The sequence below is a fragment of the Arvicanthis niloticus genome, chromosome 4 (genome assembly GCF_011762505.2).
Source record: "Arvicanthis niloticus isolate mArvNil1 chromosome 4, mArvNil1.pat.X, whole genome shotgun sequence".
Classification (NCBI taxonomy): domain Eukaryota; kingdom Metazoa; phylum Chordata; class Mammalia; order Rodentia; family Muridae; genus Arvicanthis; species Arvicanthis niloticus.
Window position 1 is genome coordinate 132,577,536 of NC_047661.1, and position 21,811 is coordinate 132,599,346.

A 21,811-nucleotide genomic window follows, 5' to 3' on the forward strand; every position below is an offset into this window, starting at 1 on the left:
GGCTTTCCTATCATCACTACAGTAACACTGTAATTATATAAAACATAAAGTGTTACGAAGATTCAATAAGGAAACCATTTAAACTCTTATCCCATGACTGCTACTGTGGAGAATACAGAAATCCAATTGCATAATGCCACACGACATAATCATGACCTTATTGCCAACCTTGGCTAAACTAAGCACCCTTTAATTTTACATTAAATAATGTGTGCCTATTGGGTTTTATTTTTAATCATTGAAATTGTGAACACATTTTTTGAATGTCAAGGATAAATAGAATTTTATAAGACAAGCAAAATGCCTGCAAGCTTAGGATAGAATACCACAGCTGCCCATGATAGATGTAATTGAATGTGTATTTGAACAGTGGGAAAAATCTTAGGTCTTTGAAAGGAGGAGAAGACCTATTTCATTCATCCATAGATGGCCTAAAGTTCTAGACATATACTCTTCTCCTTGATTATACATTTCAAGTAAACAAACTCCAGGAGTGCACATGTGGAGCTGTGGCATGAGCGTGAGAATCGAGGGCAGGTAAAATATCACTCACTCGTCAGAACACATGGGATTTACATGCTACAGTGTGAAAGCCACATGACCCAAAGTGATGGTAAGCTGTTTTCCACTTCTGTTGTAAAAATGAGAGAAGACACACCATCCATATGTTCTCCATACTGTGAGTTTCACACAGTAAATTCCTGCCTGCTTGCCCTCTTCTCCCCATACAAATCCTCCATTCAGTTTGCTCATTGACTTCAATTGCTGGGAAATTATTACAAGCCCAGTGACCCAAGGGCATACCAAAGCTCCCTAAGAAGCACCAAGAACACTTATAACAGCACATAGCTTGTCACCAAATATGTCCCTTTCGGATACATGCTTTAATACTTTTACTTTTTTTTTCACTGAGCAGCATTTAGCTATGAAAATGACCATTTTGCAAGTTTAAAAGAAATTCTGATGACATGCATATTCAACAGAGTGTGGGTTTTTCGTAAAACTGCATCAAAATGGACCCTAAGTGTCTGGAAAATGTTATTTGGTGATATGTCTTAGGAAATAGCCATTCGGATCTATAGACTTTTATAATCTGCCTCTCATAGCTGAACCCCTTGGCTTTTGATGGCAATGCCTGACTGATACTTCCTGTCAGTGGACCAGTCTCTCAAGCTGTGATTAATCTCTATCCTGGTAAAGATTCTAAATTTTCAAGAGTTTTTTTTTTTTTTTTTTCTTGTCACATTGAATTCCATTTGCCTTTCCATTCAAGAACAATTCTACAATTTTGATGATAAAAAAAATAAAAATTAGGTGAATAAAATTGGCTTAATGTGAAAGTAGGAAGGGCTTATGACACAATGTCTGTATGTTCAATTTCTCTGACACTAATTAGAAATAAGAATGATTTGTCTCTGTATCACTTTTTAAAACTCCTTTCATATTTAATGTCACCTTTGTCAAAGCCAGTATCTTCTTCAGAACTTACAGTAGGATAATTCTGCCATAATACCTCCACTCTAAGTATTACTATTCAAAAAAGACTTAAAAGGAATGAAAAATAACCAGCATTTGTTTAACATCATCATGACTGTATGAAATATATTAAGAGTGCTTTAAAATTCCATCTACACATTGCTCCATCTTGAAGGTTTACTCATTTGCTTTAAAATGTTTTCACATTTTCTTTTTTCACAGAAGAATATGCCTAACAGCATAGGAACCTAAAACTTTTATCAGTTTTCAAGAATGAATTAGATACCATGAGGCATTCTAAATGTGTCCAGTAATTAGGAAATGTTCATTTTTTTTTATTTTAGAAGCCCTGTGTCACTCCTGAGATCTGACCCATGACTTCAATTAACGCTAGTGACTCCAGCATTTTTAACACCGGGGCAGCATTTTCCTGTGGGTTCTAGACTTTCCTACACATCTCTTTATCTCATGTTGACTCCCGGGATCTCATGGCCATGTCAGACTCCATACTGAACCTGGGTCACAAAAGACAGTGTTCTACAGCAGTCCTGCATGAACATCCAACTGCACAGCTGAAAACCTTGGAGCAATTATACCATCCCCAGCTTCCCTTCCCTCTCATCCCACCTCACACCCACTCCATCCCTTTCCCTTGCTCATTAACTGCTTTAAGCCCCTCTTGTCTTCTATAGTTGTCTCTATACTCCTGCTTCTGACCCTCAGCTACTAGCTTCACTGTTTCTGGCTGTTCCCAGCTTCAGTGTTCCAGCTGCTCTCAGCTCTCTACCCAGCCTCTGCTCCAGGACCAGTCCTCAGTAGCAGGCAAAGTTGCTTTTTTATCTTAGCAGTGCTGTACTTTTTTTTTCAGTATGTGGGAGGTTATTTGTTTTGTTCTGCCTTAGTGCATGGCCCTTCTCTTATTTCTTGATTAAAAGCAGTGCGAGCTGGAAATTCTCTTCTCATCTTTACTGCCTTGTGACTTTCAGTGTCTCCTGTTCCCCTTAATGTGTGCCTGGACTAGCTGCTAAAATCTCAGCCACCTTTGTTAGGAGTCTTTTCCCTCCTTCTGACCTTCAGGGTTTCACTATGTTTTGATCATCTACTAATTCTCAAATTATATGACAGATCAAGTGGGTTTTCTTTCTGACTTCTTGAAATAAACTGATTTCTTCTGCAGAGTCCTTTAGACTGACTTAAATCTTTAACTCTCCAACAATATTATTCGGTTTTCTCCCTCTGTTTATGTGTAGAATGTTCTCATAATAAGGGCCCTCATTCTTTCTGTTAGTAAAATCAAGAATCATGAATGAAGCCACATCTGGACCTCAGTAACCAGAATTCATCTAAGACTATGTGATAAGTAGGTATAGAACCAACTGGAGACCACATTAATGTAGACTTGTGAGGAAGAAGTTGCACATGGGTGGGATCTGGGAAGAAGGCATCAGACACCTATAAGGCAATACAAGCCCTTTCCCTGGTCCTACCTTTATGGTAAAGCCTTAACTTTAAAATAATTGGATGTTTTCACAATGAAGCAACAATGTCTTAACCAAAAGTCAGTGATAGGACTTACCACAAGACACAGAGCATCTAAAAGGAAAAAGACCATTTCTAGTTTAAACTGCTCTGAACAAGGATAAAGTTGGAAGGAAACATGTTAAACTCACCAGTAATGGGAAAATTGACAGAAGACAGACAAGGTAGGGTCGATGAAGGAGAAACCCCAGATGTTATGTGCTCCTTCCTCCCAGTTGCTATATGCTCCTTCCTTCAAGATGCTATGTGCTCCTCTCTCCAAGATGCTATGCTGTGTTTTCCTTCCTCCCAGATAGCTTTTTAGACATGCAGTCACCTTAGTAAAGCTTTCTGAATTATTTTTTTGTCTTTTTGAGTCCCCCCCCACACACAGGTCTCAGGAACTGGAGACCCCTGTAGCAATGTCTTTAAGAGTTGTGAACAAGCCTCATGCTTCTAACTTAGCCCCTTTGTAGTCTCCTCTTTCAGTTATCATAGCAATTTAAAGAAAAAGAAAAACATGAATGGTTGTGAGTGAACTACAGGATTTTGTCCACAGGGGATGAATGATCATTGTGATTGAAAGAACCTAGCCTTCCATTTGCAGACCCAGGGGAAGAATACAAAGACAGCATGGATGATCCTAGTTCCTCTACTCACCAGGTGGCAGCATCCAGAAAGGTTCAAAGTCAAGCCTCAGTTGTGTGCACAACAGAACCAGTGTGAATGGAGCCCACCATCCCCCCTCCAATGGGGTCCACAAACAGTTAGCCAGGACAAATTTGCCAGGAGTGGTTTGCCACACACTGAGTCCACCTGCTGTTTGCTTAAGGTCGGGCATGGCCCAATGCTTGTTCACACCACTCCTATCCAACATGACTCCATATGTCTACCCATAAAGTAGCCACAATCTGTCAGATGATACTGTGAGGATCCTCCAAGGCTCACACACTGATGTGCTCAGACCCATTCGGACAGGCAAACAACTGTACACATGCTTTACATGAAACCTGCAACCTCAAATCAAAACAACCCAGTTTCTCCTCAACTCTCCATCTTTGCATTCTTATTTTTTTTTTGTTATAATTTGTCACCTTGTCAGAATGACTTGAAGCTCCTAGCCCCAAACATCAGATTGTACCACCTCTTATAGGTGGACTTGTCTTCTAGTATGTAGCAGCAGCACAGGACTTCTGTTTGTAAAATTTCTATTATAAAAACAATGTGTACCCTTCCTCTTCCCAGGAGAAAGAGCAGTAAAGGGACCCATCTATTGGCCTATGTTCACAGGTATCAGACATTCCTTTCTTTGGGGTGGGAGTAAGCAAGAGAACAGCGAGAAGTCAAATTTACATAACTAATTCAGATGTGGTGGGTTGAGGTTATGATTAGACCCAGGTTCAGCAAACACTTTCCTCAGTACTTTCCATTTTTACTGAGACTGTCAGGGTTCCAGAAGTAGCTACAGCATTATCTCAAAAGACTTAACCTTGGACCATGGGAAAAATTATCAAGCAAAGCTTAACGGGGCTTTGAAAGCACTTGGCGAAAGTTGGGACTGTAGTCATTACCTCTGAACCCTGACAGATTACCATACAGTCACCAAAGAGGTGGCAGGGGATCCCAGCAGCAATTACTTGGGGTGAGAAAAGAGAAAATACAAACCAGTTATGGAAGTTAAGAGTTGATTTTTGACATTGGAGGTGTTGGATGAAGTTCACGGATGCCAAAGAAATAGTTAAGAAACAGGACTTGTTGGAGATGCTTTCAAAGACCCAAAGACACACAGCTGTTTTGTTTAAGTTTCCTAAATTTATATAATTTTTGTCATTCTAACTCTCTATTATCTCTCTTCTCTGCCTACTTTCCTGTCTTTTAAAATGCATAATCTATTCACTTTAATTGTATTTTCTTGCCCAACCATGAGTGAAAGCTTATTTAACGGAGTAAAGGCAACTTACAGAGGTTACACTACTGAAGAAAATGTCTTCCCTAACAGCTTTTGATTGCCAATAGTCTCTAGAGGAGTGCAGGGCCTGATGGGTTCCTCCCTCATCCATGTGGTGAATGCACTAACCGGGCTGTCTTGTTCAGATGTATAAAGGTAGCCACAGGGACTCTGACCCAGTGCCTGTGATGGCTACATCATGTTCAAAAGACAGTTTTGTAGCTTCCCAACTTTTGTCCTTGGCTTTGTTCTGCCCCCTCTTCTGTGATGGCCCTGAGTCTTGGTGGGATTGTTATAGCTTTCTACCCTCACTCATTCTGAGTATGTGACTAGTTACAATTTTTTCATCAACTGCCAACCACTGCAGTGAGATGCATCTCTGGTAAAGGCTGGGTGCAGCACTAATATATGAGCAGAGTGACATAAGACTATGCATTTAGCCATCTGGTGAATCTAAATGAATAATCAAAGAATGTTTTCATGACAATATTGAGTAGATTGAAGAGAATTTTCACCAAATATCATCCTTATTCCATCTTACCACAGACTTAGCTTCTCAAAGATAGAATCTCCCTGGTAAATCTTTTTCTGAGTCAGTAGACTGAATCACAGAAACCCTCAGAGTCTTTCATCAGTGCACTTCATATAAAGAGAATGCATGGATTCCAGCTGCAAGAGCTATTCTGCAGTAACTGATATTCAGCAATGTTCAATAAATATTTGTCATATATATCAGAAACTGATGAACCAGACTTAAGCACAATCTCAGATGTTACAGTGGGAATAATTTCTCTAATTTTTAATAATGGTGCTATAGTGATACACTATGGAAATTTAGAATTTGATGACCATATGTCCATGTGCACACTCATGTACACAAATAAACATGTGTAGTCTGTGTGCATACTTACATATGTATATGAACATCTGTATGTGACCTGCATGTGCAATGTGCACACATCATAATCAGCCCAGCATACACTCTTTGGAGTCTTTAGAAAGTGACTTCTGGCCTCTGCCAAACCAGAGAGCATTTCTTGGATTCAGATGGTGGTAGCACATGGATGAAGGGATGAGGGAACACTTGAGGTATTCAGTATCCATTGCATGCTATGCTTTGTGTGTGTGTGCACACGTGCATGCCTACACACGTGCTCCTGTGCACATGCACGTGCATCTCTCTCATTTACTTCCACAATTTTGGGGGATAAATATCATCATCCTTGTGTTATGGAACCAAGAATTCATGGTACAAAATGTTGGACTACTTGGGGGCCAGCAAGATGCCTCAGGAAGTAAAGACACTCACACCCAAGCCTGAAGACCCAAGTCTAATCACCACAATGCACACACTGGGAAGAGAAAACAAATTCCTGCAATTCCTCAGACCTCCATATTCATGTGCTCTTGTTCACACATGTAAGTGCACACACAACACACTGAATGAATGAATGAACATTCTGATGATCATCTGGTGTCTCACATCTTACTACTGTCTTAAGCTGGCCTCCTAGTGGACTAATTTTTAATACAAAGCTCCTGATTGATAATAATCTATAGATGTTAATATCTGTGAGTTTTTCAGACAAAATCTGCTTGTTAATTCTGATATTATTTCTGTCTTTGGCACATGCTTCTGCTTAGTGAAATTAATCATTGCCTGAGTCAAACACAACCATCTGGAACAAAAACAACAGCACTCACCTGAGGAACATTGTGCTTCCACTCACTAGCGAGTTCTGTTCTGTGTAAAGGTGAATTCTAATAAGAAAATCTTACAGCAATCCGAATTATAAATAGCATGCCCTGAACACCCACTAAGTCTCATGCCCTGCACTGAACTGCAAGGGCAGAAAATGAATCTGGGTTGGCTTTTGTTTTGTTTTTCTTGTATGAGGAATTTTGCAAAGGAAAAAAAAAATCCCGTCTGATTTCTAGAAATGCATCATACCAGATGGAAAGAGAATTCTTATTGATAGACATGAACTATTCTTACTGTTTACCAAATGGGAGGATTATTTAATTGCTTGTCTTTGTACTCAGAATATAAATAGCTCATCTCACTGAATGTTACTCATCTGATCTCGGGCTTTCTTAAGTATCTTAAGATTGTGATATTGTCTTAGGGTTTCAATTGTTGTGAAGAGACACCATGACCAACAACCCTTACAAAGAACAACATTGAATTGGGGCTGACTAAAAGTTTCGGATGTTTAGTCCATTATCACCATATCAGGAAGCCTGGCAGCACACAGGCAGACATGGTGCTGGAGAAGGAGATGAGAGTTCCGCATCTTGATTTGAAGGCAACCAAGAGAGACTGGCTTTCAGGCATCAAGGAGGGTCTCAAAACCCACCCCTATAGTGACACACTTCCTTTAGCAAGGCCATTTCTTCTAATGGTGCCATTCCCTTTGCCAAGAATATTCAAACCACCACAGTTATTTTAAATAATTGAGAAAAATGATATTTAATATTGTGAAGTTAGTTTCCTGGTAATGGAATATTCTGTAAACTGAAATGTAAGCTGATGAAATTTGGCAAAAGCAAAAATATGTAGACACTGCTTTTGCCATTTGTGATTAATTCTACACAAATATTTGTTTAATGAGACAATGTGGTTAATCACTAAGGTGAAATTGGAAGTTGCCACCACTGAGTGATGGTGTAAAAGCTAATAAATTCAGTTTGTAATCATGTACGTGCTAGTTGTAATAACTTACTGTCCATACCAAATCTTTATAAGCATTGTAATTAAATATAAAATGCACATTAGAATTATTATGAGTAATTAGGGCAACATAACAAGTATTCATGAAAGTCCCAAAGCTCATTAAAATGTTAAAAGACAAAAACCTGTTCTACCTAACATTCATGAATATTCTGCATAGATAAGCCAATGCTTGTAATCTGAATTTTTTTGTGAATTATGAATTTGAACTTTGAACAATTAGTTCAGTTACCAAATAGGTTTATTTTCACTTTGAAAAAAAAAAAAACAGAAAACCTATGTGGGCATTTGCAAGTGCACATGCACACATGTACACACACACACACACATAGCGTCAGATTACAGTAAGATGTATTATTTAATACTGTGGCCAATACACCTCACAGAATTCTTTCAGTATGAACAATCTTAAACTAGGGAATAGAGAGCAGTTAGGAGTACTTCCTGGAAATGACTGGAGATAAGTTCTGGGATATATGGTTCTTAACTACCTGAAATTCCAGTTAGGGTGGCCAGTGCCTTCTTCTGGCCTCCATGGACACCCCCACTCATGCATGTAAACAAATGCAGAAAGATATACATCCATGCACAGTTTTTAAAATAACATAAAATAATTCTTAAGGAAAATAATGCAAAACCACATTGGACCATTAGGCTGTGGGTCATCCATGAGATAGACCAAGGACTTGTAGATGAAGCCAGGTGTGAGCATCATCTGGCCCAGCTTCATTGTCTTGCAACATAGTCACACATGTCTTCCATTGTGAGCTTTACATTAAAATGTGGTGAACTCAAATGCAGACTGAGCACCTGCATTGGAGACATAAACAGAGTAGCAATAGCGGTATACCACAGCTCACACTGCTTCAAAACCCTCTGGCTGGTCTCTTGGATAAGCAAACAATTTGCTTCTAATATCATCATTGTACAAAGACTGGGTTTAAAATTTCACCTTTTAGTCTACATACAAAGGAATAGATTACCCAAATTACAATACATTTCTGATTCAACTATAAAAGAAGGGTTTGGGGGTCAAAATAAACTTTAGATTCTTAACAAATATATCCATTTATTTAATTACAATATTGCTCCCTATGTCTGTGATATGTAATGTCAGGAAACACTTCAGCTTTAGAATCTAAAGTGATGAAATTATAGGTTAATAATAATAAAAAATTCCATTTTCAAATCTACTTATTAAACATCTTTGGGAAATGTACATTATAAGATGGCATTGTTATACATATTAAAGCATATAATAAAATGAATTGAATTACTCTCTTTACTCTTTGAACACAGTCCACGGTCATCAGATCTATGCTGAGTTGAAAAGTCCTAGAAGGAGGCTAGTGAAATCGATCAAACCATGAAACCATCAAGACTGAAAAACTGACTTCAATCTTCAGAATTCACATGGGAGGAAAAGAATTGGTTCCTTTAACTCATCCTCTGACCTCCACATACCATGTGATGGAAATGTTGATGCGTGTGCATACTCACATGCATGTAGGCATGTGTACACATGTACATACACACACACACACACATTTAAATTTAAGTGTAAAATACTTATTTTAAAGTAAAGACCTGAAGGGGTGAACTATCAAAAGGACCCAGCCTTGTAGCCAGCATTTCATAGAGTGGAACTTCTCTTCACTGTTCACTTATTCAGCAAAGATCTTCAGTGTCTACAATGTTCCTGATGCATCCTGGCTTGAAAGACCCCATAGCCATAATTCCATTAGAAACCAGAGCTTCTCTACAGTAGCCATGGCTTTAGCCCTTCATTGAGCACATAAATGGAGATATGAAAACATTAAGAATAATCATAGAGTTGCTAGGTGACATGAGAAGTGCAATCCACATGGTCTTGTGGAGCTGAGAACTCCCCAACAGTGGGTCCCATCAGCATCTGCCCAAGACAACTCCTTCCTGATCATCTCAAACCAAGTGCTCACTGTCATTCCCAATGTTTGTTCCCTGTGTCTCTTCACTGACATATTTTCCACTCTGAACTACTATGGAATCAACGATTTCTTTTAGACACTTTACTTTAACAGAGAATAAAGCAAACTATTTTTTTTCTGAACTCAGACTCACATATCTCTTTGACTTTGGTGTGGAAGGAACATTAAACATGAATGACTTTGGAAACCTCTATACAGAAAGCAGGCTGGAAAATTCCTTGGCAACTATTGCCCTCCCCTACACACATATCTAAGAGTTATGCTCTCTCCATCTCCACAGATGACGGCATTCCCGTGCTATTGTGTTAGCTACAGCATTGCAGTGACAGAGAACAGACACCTAAATGAAAGAAGGATTCTGGTTTTTATTCACTACAGAAGTCACATTACTGTGTCCATAACTGACTAAAGAGACTCTCTAGACACATGATTTTTTGTGATTCTTTAATTCTTGAAATACGTTGGTGGGAGCCGTACATGAAACCCAAAATGTGGGGATCTTCTTGAATTCTGCCACCTGAGTGTGATTTTCTGCTATCTGTGTTAATGGTGTAGTGTTCCACACAGTATCATATGATACACAATAATGAGTCAAATACCAGCTATTTTGTTTCAGATCCTTTGCTTCATATCAGACCTAAGTATGGAATTCAATGTTAAATTATATATGTAAGTTGTGTGTGTGTGTGTGTGTGTGTGTGTGTGTGTGTGTGTGTGTGTGTGCGCGCGCATGCATGTGTGTAGATAAATAAATGTAAGATGTGTTACACAAGTTGTTGGTTGTGAGTCTCTAACCAGACATGAGTGGCAAGTTGTGAGCTAATGTACTCTTGAAGTAATCGCTGGGGTAAAATATAAGACAATAAGGCATTATTGTACAATAAAACTTACCAAAAATGTGAACATTGCACTGGTCTTTTCTAAGGCACACAGTGGTAGAGAATCAGATACATGTTTCTTTGTTTAGTTGGTTTGCTTTGTTTAACACTAGATGCTTTAGGCACAAAATGAAAAGGCCACAGGAAAATTCTCCTCGGGCCATAAGACTGACATTTTTATGGCTTCTTATCTACCACAAAGCTATCACAAACCAACACTATTGTTCTATTTTAAACTTATTTTATTTGACACAAAAATTGTGTCCATGAACTGGGCATAGTATGCTAGTAACTTCTATACATACAGTGTGATAACCCAGATATTTCTATCTCCTTTAGTATACAATTTTCAGCTTGAGATGCCAGCTTCTCACTGGTCCACACACTTTTAACTTTGCTGTGTCTACCTGTAGTTCTCAACATAGCAGTCTGAGTTTTTCTGTTAACACACATTCAAACCTCCATACTTCAGAGTGCTACCTTGTTTGTCACCTCAAGCGTAACTCTGTTGTTCTGAACTCAGACTCAGCTCATCAGAGACCTCTGAGGCCCTGATGTGAGTGATGAGAGATGAGTGATGTGACAGTGATGAGAATCCTCTTGACTACACTGTCATTTTCCTTGCATCTTCTCCAAGACCATTTAGACGATGATATTTAAGAAGCTCACTTCAGAGCCTTTATTCTTGACATTTGAAATGCCCATCTTCTGAGTCTGCATAGTGCTCTACTTCCACCTTTTCTTGCAGCCTCCACCCTTTAAAATAGACCCCTGACCTCCACCATATGGAATAAGGACTCCAATGACCTCTACCTGTGACCTCTTTCCTCTTAGAAACCTTATCCCAACACTAGTAATCACAGTTTGTATCCCTTTGTTTGGTAGTTGTCACTTGTCACTCCTCACTCATCGTGTTCCACAAGGGAAGACTCTTAATTCAATCGCACATCATTATAGCCATGGTTGAAAGCAGGACTTGACAAATCCTAATACACTGTGACTGTTAGATGATTAAGAAAAAATGAATAGCTATACAGTTCTCTGTAGTACAAAATGCTTGCTTGTTGACCTAGGCCAGGAAGACAATCTAACACCAGTATTCTGGCCTGAGAACATTGCTGTGGCATTGCCATTATATGATTAAAGCAATTGTTATATATTAAACACAAGAATGAGTCTCTCTGGACTTGAGCTGCACTGAATAGATATTTGGAGGTGGGGGCAATCTGGATGCTCTATGACAGTTTATTTATTTATTATTTTGTCAGTTCTTTCTGACATCAGGTTTCTTTTTGTCAGTCAAACTATTTTTGTTCTTGCTTCACTGTTCTGTTGTCAAATTACTTTGCTGCCAGTCTGTTTCTGTCACACCATGGTTTTATTTAAATTTAATCATGGTAGGATGTTGAGACCCGTACTCTGCCTCAACGCTTTGGGGCTAAGTGCTCTGGTCAAGAGAGAGAGTGGGGCTCTTGGAGCAGGCGACACAAAGAATGGAGACAAGACAGAGGTTCTGATCAAGTCTCAAATCTCATGTCTCAAGTCTCTTTTATTGAAGGGAATTCTGAGGTATTTATACGCTTTTGCCACGTGCCTTGCAGGTGTTGATATGACGTAAGCCTTACAGGCGTCTATAGCGTGGACAGCACGTGCACCGTGCGCCTTGCAGGCTTGGATAGCACATGCGCCTTACAGGCATGTATGGCCTGGATAGCACGTGGACAGCACGTGAACCGCATGCCTTGCAGGCATGACTACCACGTGCGACTTGCAGCTGGGAGCAGTAAACAGCAACTCAAAATATGTGGGATATCAGAGTGTGCTTCAGCTGTTGTAGGCTATTGAAAACCAAATCTCTTATCAGGGCATATGGTTCCAGATGGCTGCAAAGATAATCTAGCTGCTTTCTGCTAAAAGTCGGCTCCCAACAGTAGGAAGGTTTGTTGTTGTTGTTGTTGTTGTTGTTGTTGTTGTTGTTGTTTTGGCCTGCTAAAATATTCTTAGTCTCAAATAAACACACACCACCTCTCTTAAAAATTACAGTATTTTTAGCCACCATCCTCCCACATGTTCCAATTTTTTTGTGGTTTGCTGTTCATTGGACGCATACCTCCACTTGCCTTCTCATCTTCTTGATCCTTCTTAAGTTTACTCTCAGTTACTTCTGTTTACACAAACAGAACAGACAGCATGGTATTCTTAAAATGAGGATAAAACATCCCTCTACTTTACAACTGATCCAACTTCCTAATAGACCCTTGTCTGTGCATTAATTTAATTAATTAATTAATTAATTAATGTAATTAATGTACACACTTCTGTACCTTTGCTCGGGGCATGTAGAAACACCCCAACACAGCTCCCTCAGGATACAAAGATGAACAGATGGTTACTTTATATCTCCAAATACATGGAGTCAACACATGGGTCTGGTTAATGAACTTATTTTACCACCAAGGGCACATTCATGTGTCACAGTGGAACTGGCCTTGAGCTCACACATGCAGTGTTCATGGTCTACTCCCTGATTCTGGGTCCCTGCACATGTGAATGGCAGATACCACCAAGTACCATGCCATCACCTCCGCAATGAAATGAGTCCATTCAAAGCATGCTCCAGAGACCTCCCCTCCCTGGGACAGCTTCTTGTCAGATGTCTGGTCATAGCAGTGAGGGAGGTGACCAGTACTCTGAGGAATTGGTAGTTTTCATTTGCAGAGATGTCCTTCATGGGACACATGTTCTGTAATCTTGCGAGATTTCCAGCCCTCTCCCTCAGGCATTTGATATAGAGGACAGAAGGGAGAAATGAACAGTTTACAACCCCTTTCTACGATGTAAACTGCAGTTATCACTAATTTCTCTTCTTCTTCCTGGTTACTCAGAGGGTTTTTGTTTCTTTTCCTGTAAGAGCATGTATGGAAGAGGATTCTTTAGAATGCATTAGCAAAATGAATTATTCATTTCTCAGAATTAAACAATTTAATAACTGAATTTTAATCAACTTCTTAATGTTCTATTTTAAGATTATTGAAGGCCACAGTAACCAGAAGAAAAATAAAACATCCAGTCAACTAAGAAACTGATTCTATCCTTATTCTGTTAGGGCAGAAACGACTCCAGCCTACAGTTCCCTCCCTGATGCTTCCTGTTTACAGTCAGGCCTTTAGAGAATGCTAGCCCTGAGGTCAGATGAGTGTCTTTGTTTAAACTGATAGCAAAAATCTTAGGCATGTCAAATTTAATACAACCACATTTTGAGACTCATACCAGCCTAAAATGTCCTAAAATAGGACAACAAATAGAAATTCTTTTTAATAGTATTTGTATTAATTCTTAGAGAATACCATTCCCATCTCTTACTCATCCCCAAACTCCTCCCAGATCCCTCCTTTATTTAGTGTCCTTTTGACTGTCCCTCTCCAGGGGTCCTGGTCCTCTGACTCTTAAAATTTCTCTAGTCCACCTCCTCTTTCACAGTGCTCCCCACGGCTAGGAGTTTTGTTCTAAATGTACTAATTATGGCCAGAAATTTCTCCTATGAAAAAGAAAATGACTTCATCAAATGCCTGAATCAATCAATGAATTGATTTTGAAATGTTCAAGCAAAGGATTCTCCACCAGAATGGAAGTCTTTCTAAAAGATAGACTTTAGTGCTACATGTATTTTTCATGCTCTATCTCATTCTGAAGCCCAGATACTTAATTCCTTGGCTGAGAATATGTAGGGCAAAATCTACCCTATCTGTCTTCTAAAAAGACCAACTATCTACTAAAAAAGTAGAATGGGTATGAAATTCTGGGAAAGTAAAAAAAATAATATTTCAGTTGAGTTAGTTACTGGCTTCTAGTATAAGGAAAGCATGCTTTAAAAATCAGCTCTGCTCTCTGTCTGTACCTTGACTTGGTCTGTGCTCACTGAGGGCACATGGCGGTGGTTCTTGTTCCCCTGTGATAACTCCTGCTTTAGATAATGTTTTTATTGACTTCTAACTCAGGGCAAACTACTAAGCTAAGCTCTTCAGGGATCTTCTTATATTGCCTGGACAGCAGTTTGGAGAATAGGAAGCATTTATTATATAGATGAAGAAATTGAGATTTAGAAGCATTTAACTAGTGAGTGTTAGAGTCACACATGACTGCAAGTGGAGGCTTTTTGTCACATATTTCCCTACTGCCTAGAAGTTTAATATCAGAGAAAGTTTGAGGTGAGTGTTGACCAGAGGTTAGACAATGCTGACATCTTCAAATCATGTGGATAAAGATTCAACTGTATCTTGGTGATTTGAATTTTTGTTAGCATTATGATGATACGAATTCTTTACTTTTTTATCAGCAATAACATGCTAAATTCTTGGCTCTCTTTGAAGTTAAAAGTTGTTTATAAACCAAGGACATATTTTCTTTTGAAGTTTGCTGATCTTCAGTTCTCTCTGCATGAATTAGTAGACTCTGGAATGTTGTTGGTATTCGTGCACTGAGATTCTAACTGTATTCATAGAAAATATTTTTAATTATCATCTTCCTTATCTGATGGTAATATAGTGAAGGTTTGTGCTATAGCATGTTTCTAATTGTCCAAGGCCCTTGATTAGAACTCTACCACAGCATCTATGCATGTGCCTGCCTATGCAAATACTCCCATACATGTACACGGACATACATAGACACACACATGTATACACATATGCAAGGATTGAAACTGTCTTCTATTCTGTGATTTCTGAAATCCTTGTTTTATTTTCAAGCATTACCTGACCAAGACCATTTTATTTTAATCCATGAATTCTGGAATCCAAATCAAGGGCATCGTTGTTTCACTTTTGTCAAGAGGATTCTTCCTGATTACCGATTCTTTGAGAGACATACACTTCCCATTCCTTTTTGGGCATGTTTCCTTATTACTGTTATTCAATACTCTGCCCTCCTGACACTGTTCATCATTGAGGTGTGTGGATAATTGTCAGCTTTTAGCCATTGGATCTCCAAGGCTGCATTTCCCCTACCTTGGCTTAGGGGTTCTACTAAGTAATTCTCTAGTATGCATGTGTTTTTAATGACAAGGCTGTGGTTAGCCAGATTGCCCACTGAGGATGGCAGAAGACAAGAAGGTCTTTGGGCTATTGTCATGTCACTAGGAAAATGAGTCTGATTAGGCTTTTAAGTGCCAAATGGAGCATTTCTGCTTTCTGCACCTGCACAGCCTAGAGTTTTTGATGAAGAACCTTTCATTATCGTCTTCCTGGAATGACTGGCTACACAATGCAAGGAACTAACCCCACAGAGACAATAAAAAGGAAAGACTCCCCTTTGCAGAACATCTAATCATACAAGTGTTGGATGGCCCCTGGTTGACCTTTGTGCTGGATTTCCCAAACATCTGTCTGATGAAACTGTTCTAAAATTGATTGTTTTTCACCGTGCATCTGCTTCAGCTCACAGGCATGTACGACTTGGCAAAGGACATTGTACTCAAATGTCCACAGTGCAAGCCTACAAGTCCTCATCAAGTGACACCGTTATACTCATAAAATTTGAGGGCTCAAGCACTGACTTTCTTTGCCGCTATACTGAGTTTGAAATCTTACATTTCAATAGAATCAGTCTCTGTGAAAAGAAAAACAGTGGTCAAACACAAGCACATGATGATGTGTGTCCATCCTGATCTCCTTAGAAACAGTCTACATGGCTGACCCAGAGCACAAACTCACAAAGTGTAATCACGTTCTAGGACAGAGACTAGTCCATTTTCTTAAACATGGAACATTTTAGCATAAAATTGTTATTTCAGGCAAATTGGTCTAGCATATTTATAGTTTCAGCTGTTACAGGTTTAGTTGGAAATTTAACAGTGTATAAAGGTTGTCAAGCAAGTGGGTTATCACACACCCCCATGCAAATATTTTCAACATCTTTCTTACTCCAAGTCACTTAAGGCCATGTAGCTTGTATGCACTTGGGAACCTGCTTATGTCAAAAGGAATGGGTCAGATAACCAAAGGCAGTGTAGGCCCAACAGAGCAAAATTTGTCCTAAGAAATATGAAACCCAGAACTGTGCCATATAAAACCTTTTAGAATCCTGTGGCCAGAAGATTTTTTTAAGCCTCCACCCAGGATTCGTATACTCATGTTGGCAGGATGGCTTTTGAAAAGTACTATGGGAATAAAGCCTACCTGGCATCTTCAGATATTTCTGGGGTCTAAACAGACTAGTGGAGTTTGAAGCCCTGTAAACTTGGAATTATCGTAAAATCATCCAGCCGCTACTGATCAACTAGATAGGTCTAAATATAACCAATGGTCTGTTTAATTATTTTTTCACAAACCCTGCCTTCTCTATGAAGTAGTCCATGACTTTCCCATAATCCTGAGCAATGCTAGGCAAGCTCCCAACAAGACCAACTCCTCTGCTCCTTTGTTTGTTTGATTGTTTGTTTGTTTTTGACATGGTGTTCCAGGCAACGGCCAATGATTTTTCATGGGTTTAAGCAACTGTCATTCTTTTAAAACATCTGCCAGACCTCATCTCTATGGAACAGATCTAAAGCCAGTCTTTCAGATTCTATGAAGCTTGTCTCGCAGAGGCATGCACCACTATGTCCTCTTGAATATTCTGTCAAAGCCATTGGTTATACTGCTGGGCTTTAGGAGCTAACCTTGGCTCTTGGCCTGGTTCACAAATGTGTAGACCCTATTCATAGCTTCTTTTCCCACAATTTGATTCTAACTCCACACTTACCACTAATGAGCTCAGTCGCTGCTCTGTATAAAGACCACCATATAAAAGAAATCTCTTCTTTGCACCGCTTTGGAGCTTGTGTCCAGCTGTATAAGGAATTTTTGTTATTGTTTCATTAATTTGCTTTGTCCATGCAAAAGTTGTACAATAGCATTTAAATGTAATGTGAGTTTTCATGTTCCTAAGAAAAATTAATGGAGACTTTAGCTCAATTTTATAACTGTAGACAAGACATGATGCCCATGAGAAGCCCTCTCCACATTTACGGCCCAACAGCCCTCAGTTCTGTGTCTCCCCACCACACAATACGTATACACTTGGGACATTTTTCTATGCATATTTCTATTAATTATTGATGCATTCCTTGTCTACAATTAGATATGACATGGTATGGGTATTTGCAGTCATTGTCCATCAGAGTTGCCTACGTGCTCCTAGATAGGTACTGTCTCTTTAACTTTGGCTGTAAAGCACCCAGTGCCCAGCCATCTGCACACTGGACTGTATAAAAAGCCTTTTAATGACAAATTAGGTTTTTATTTCGGTTCATTACACCTGGGTTTTCAGGCAATGTTTGGGATTTCATGCATTTGTTTGTAATGAGTCATGGACCCCTTGACAAACAGGAAACTAATTTCACTAACCAGGTTATCAGTAGCAGGTTCTGACAGAGGACCTGTTATATATGGTTATTTGTCTTCAATAATAGCTGGAAACCAAAAAAGATTATAGCTTGTCACCATGACAAAGAGAGGCTCAGAAAGCCTCAGAAAACATGAGGGAAAAAGCCTCTTACCTGCACCTCTCTCAAACAAGCAAGCACATAGCAACTGACTGGTGTGGGGGATGGGGTGGGCTGCGCTGTAGATGTCTCATGTATCTTTGACTGCATTCTCCAAGGTGGTTTGAATCTCTGCTTGAAAAAAAACTATTATTGAATTGCTTCTTATATTGTATTTCTGTCTATAATGAACATTCATATATCTATTGCATGCATACATATATTATTTCATATTATTTTCTCATTCAAACATTTCTGATAAACATTCTTTCATTATTTTCACGAAGTTACTAAAATAATTAAAATTACTATCTAAGCATTTTTTCTTAGATTATAATATAAACTTTACCATTGAGAATAAAATTACTGCAGCTAATAGAGGTGTTATTATTTCAAAGTGAAGTACCGGGAATACAAAATGAGGACTCTAGTTAGGTATTTTAAAAGGAGAGACAATATTCTCTTCTAAGAATGCTTACTGTTTTCATATTCACAAGCTACTGGAAGCAAACATTAAAGCCTCCATTTTGATGGATTTCTATTGAAACTTCAAATGTACTCCCAATACATACTTACTTGGGTCATATTTTTAAATTGCTTGTATATAAATCTTCAAGTTCCTAGTTGTAGTGACTTTTCTGTGTGGTGCCATTTAGAGTCTGTTATATTCAGACCTTGTTAAAATGCAGACGCGTATGAAAAGATGTTTTCATCCAACTCTTAGATTTCCACCACACCAGGCGGATGTGCTGGCAAACTTTCCAGTGGTCTAAGCCAATTGCACTTGCATCTTGCTGGAGTCACATCTTACTTTCTTCTGTCAAAAAGTCCTGTTGTGTCCGATGCCTCAATGTATCCCAAGCCTAGCCACTTTTGCACCAAACCTACTGCCCCAACCCTATGTGTCAGCTCAGTGAGCCTTGCTCATAGTAGTTCCAAAGCCTGCCTCCTCTACCATTCTGGAATCACACAGGTCCTTACTGTGCACAACAACGCATGAGCCTTGTAAAGCATAAGCTGGGTGACATCCTGCATTACATTATACCATTTCTTTAACTACCCTGGGATCCTTAAGGTCTTTCCTGGTCTTAATCCTGCACCCATCTTGGCCCCATCCCTCTTTGCTTCACCAAAATGGGAATTTCTATGCCATCATGGTCTCATAGCTTAGCTATTCTCTCTACCTGGGAGGCTTTCTTCATATATCCACAGAACTAGCACACATATACGCATCTTTCTTTTTCAAGTTTCTACCTTCTCGGGGAGGACTTAAAGTTTCTGCATTTATGCACACCAGAAAGAACACCTGAGATGTCTGAGTGAAGCTGCATTCCATTCTTTGTTCTCTCTGGTGGTGTTGCTTTGTGGATCAAACCTAGAGCCCAGAAAATGCTGCCATGTGCTCCACCACATAACACATCAACTCATTTGTCACTTACTAACACTTTACTATTTATTTATACCACTTGGGCAGGACATTTTCTGTTTGTAGTCTCTTCCCTCCTCACCTACCCCATGTAGGATTCATGCTCAATTGTGTTAGGAATTTGACTTTATTGCACTTTGAGAACTGACTGGCATATGTTGGAGGCTCAATAACCATTCGTTGAATAAAGTCAATGGTTTGATCAATTCTAGTAAACTACTTAGGGAAGAAATATCTGCTTTAGCTGGAACCACAGTGAGGAGATGAGGAGCCAGGAGAACATAGCATCCAGGACAGGCTTTGGATCATTGGAAAGAAAGAGCATCTGGGCTAGAAGAGCCGGTCGGTCACAAAGTCACCAATCAAAAAAGACAAGGAAAGGATCCCAGACTTCACTCACCATGGCTGACTTAAAACCCTGCACCCAAGTAGACATTTAACCCTCATACATTATTTATTGTCTCCGAACTTAGGTTTTTGCATTGGAAAAAGGGAATAATGCTATCCAGGCTCAGAGCATCATGTGAAGAAAACAAGAACCTGAAGCAGACGGCCAATGCCAGCTGCCTGTGACTGCTCAATAAAGGACAGTTAGATGGAGTGTGGTTTGACCAGGATACAGATGAGGTGTTCACCTCACTGTGCTATTTTTCCAATAGAAACGGAGCCAAAATGTATTGCATTTACTCTGTACTCCCTGAGAACATTCATCTATTGTCCAACTTGAAAAATGGAGCTGAAAATGACTGGTCTAGCATTTGAAGCATAAAACACAGGGGCTGGTATGGACTGGACTGCCTGGCATGCTATTGCTTTGAAGACAGAAGGAAAAGAATCGTGTGTGTGTGTGTGTGTGTGTGTGTGTGTGTGTGTGTGTGTGTGTGTGCGCGCGCGCACGTGCGGGCCATCCCTGCTGAGGATCAATTCCCTTCATCCACCATGGTGTTTTTGTTTCTTTTTCAGTTGCACCCACAATTCAGGAAATTAAATCTGGCACTGTGACCCCTGGACGCAGTGGACTGATACGATGCGAGGGTGCAGGTGTGCCACCGCCAGCCTTCGAGTGGTACAAAGGAGAGAAGAGGTAAGGGCTTTTGTGAGCTTTGCCACGCTCTGAGCACTTTGAGCTAATGTGTTTGTGTTTCAATACTAACTTTTAAGCAATTTCTGTAACTGGCTTGAATGGTTCTCAGCAGCCTCCTTATGGGCAAGCAGGATGGAGAGGCCCACATGGGAGGCATGAGGAGCTAACAGCTTTCCAGAAGAAATGTCCACATTGGTTTCTGTAATCTCAGAAATGCCTGCAAATCTCCCACTGCTGATACCTTTTGCTTCTCTGCCTCTCTCTTCCTAGCAATCATGTTTACCTGGAATGCAACCTGCCTCTGAAGGGCTTGGGCATGGATTATACAAGAACACTTCAATAGCAATAGGAGCTACAGTCTCTACTCTGCGTCCTTAATAAGCCAGAACCCTTTTGCCAGCCTTACTCCACCATAAGAAAGCTTAATGTTTTGTTTTATAGGCTTGTGTGTTAGATATTCCCTCATTGTTAGGCCTGTGGAGATGTTGTGCACAAAAACAGGCCTGAACAAGGGGGATTTCGAGCTATTATTTGACTCTGCTTGGTATGGCTGAGCCCTCGAGATATCCCTGAAATCTTGGAAAGAGCTACTGAGCAAGGGAAGATTTGAGCCCACAGATTTCACTTTATTTCCCAGGAGTAGGTTCAAACCTCTCCAGTTGCTCTTGCTAAGCCAGACATGAAGATAACTGTGGGTTCACTGAAGACCACAATAAGAGAGGGAGTGTGTATTTGTATTTTGCTTCAAATCTGAAAAGTATAAAAAATGCTAGTGAACCTTTACGAAACGGCTATTTTTGAGTCTAAATATTAAACTAAATACTGTCAGCCATGTCATTGAAAAAATGCATGTGGGGTTAACATACTACAATCATAATCATAACTACTTTCAGCTGATACCTATAAAGAAAGCTAATAAAACCACGTGAAACTTTGCATATTGTCACAATGAATTAGCATAAGCATGGTGCTAACAGGTGTCTAGGTTTTATTGTATTTGCATGGGAATAGTGTGTGCATGTTTGCGTGCATGTGTGTGTGCATGTGTATGTGCATGTTTGTGTGCATGTATGCATGTGTATGTGCGTGTGCATGTGCGTGTAGTATGCTCACGCCTGTGCATACATCTATAGGAAAAAATCCATGCCCAGAATTATCCTCTACATTTTAATTTCTTAGTCAATATCTATAAACTCTTCACCCTGACTGCTAGCACAAGGCCTCTCACTGAGCTATCATTTAGTATTTGGCTCAGCTGATT

At 39.6% G+C, this 21,811-nt stretch overlaps 1 protein-coding gene across 1 annotated transcript in view; it reads left to right on the forward strand.

The window, feature by feature from the left end:
* Positions 1-21,811, forward strand: part of Negr1 (neuronal growth regulator 1) — a 697,487-nt gene that overhangs the window by 517,217 nt on the left and 158,459 nt on the right. The window contains exon 5 of the mRNA XM_034500375.2: positions 20,430-20,550. Within this exon, the coding sequence (XP_034356266.1) occupies positions 20,430-20,550 (121 nt within the window). The remainder of the gene's footprint in view (positions 1-20,429; positions 20,551-21,811) is intronic.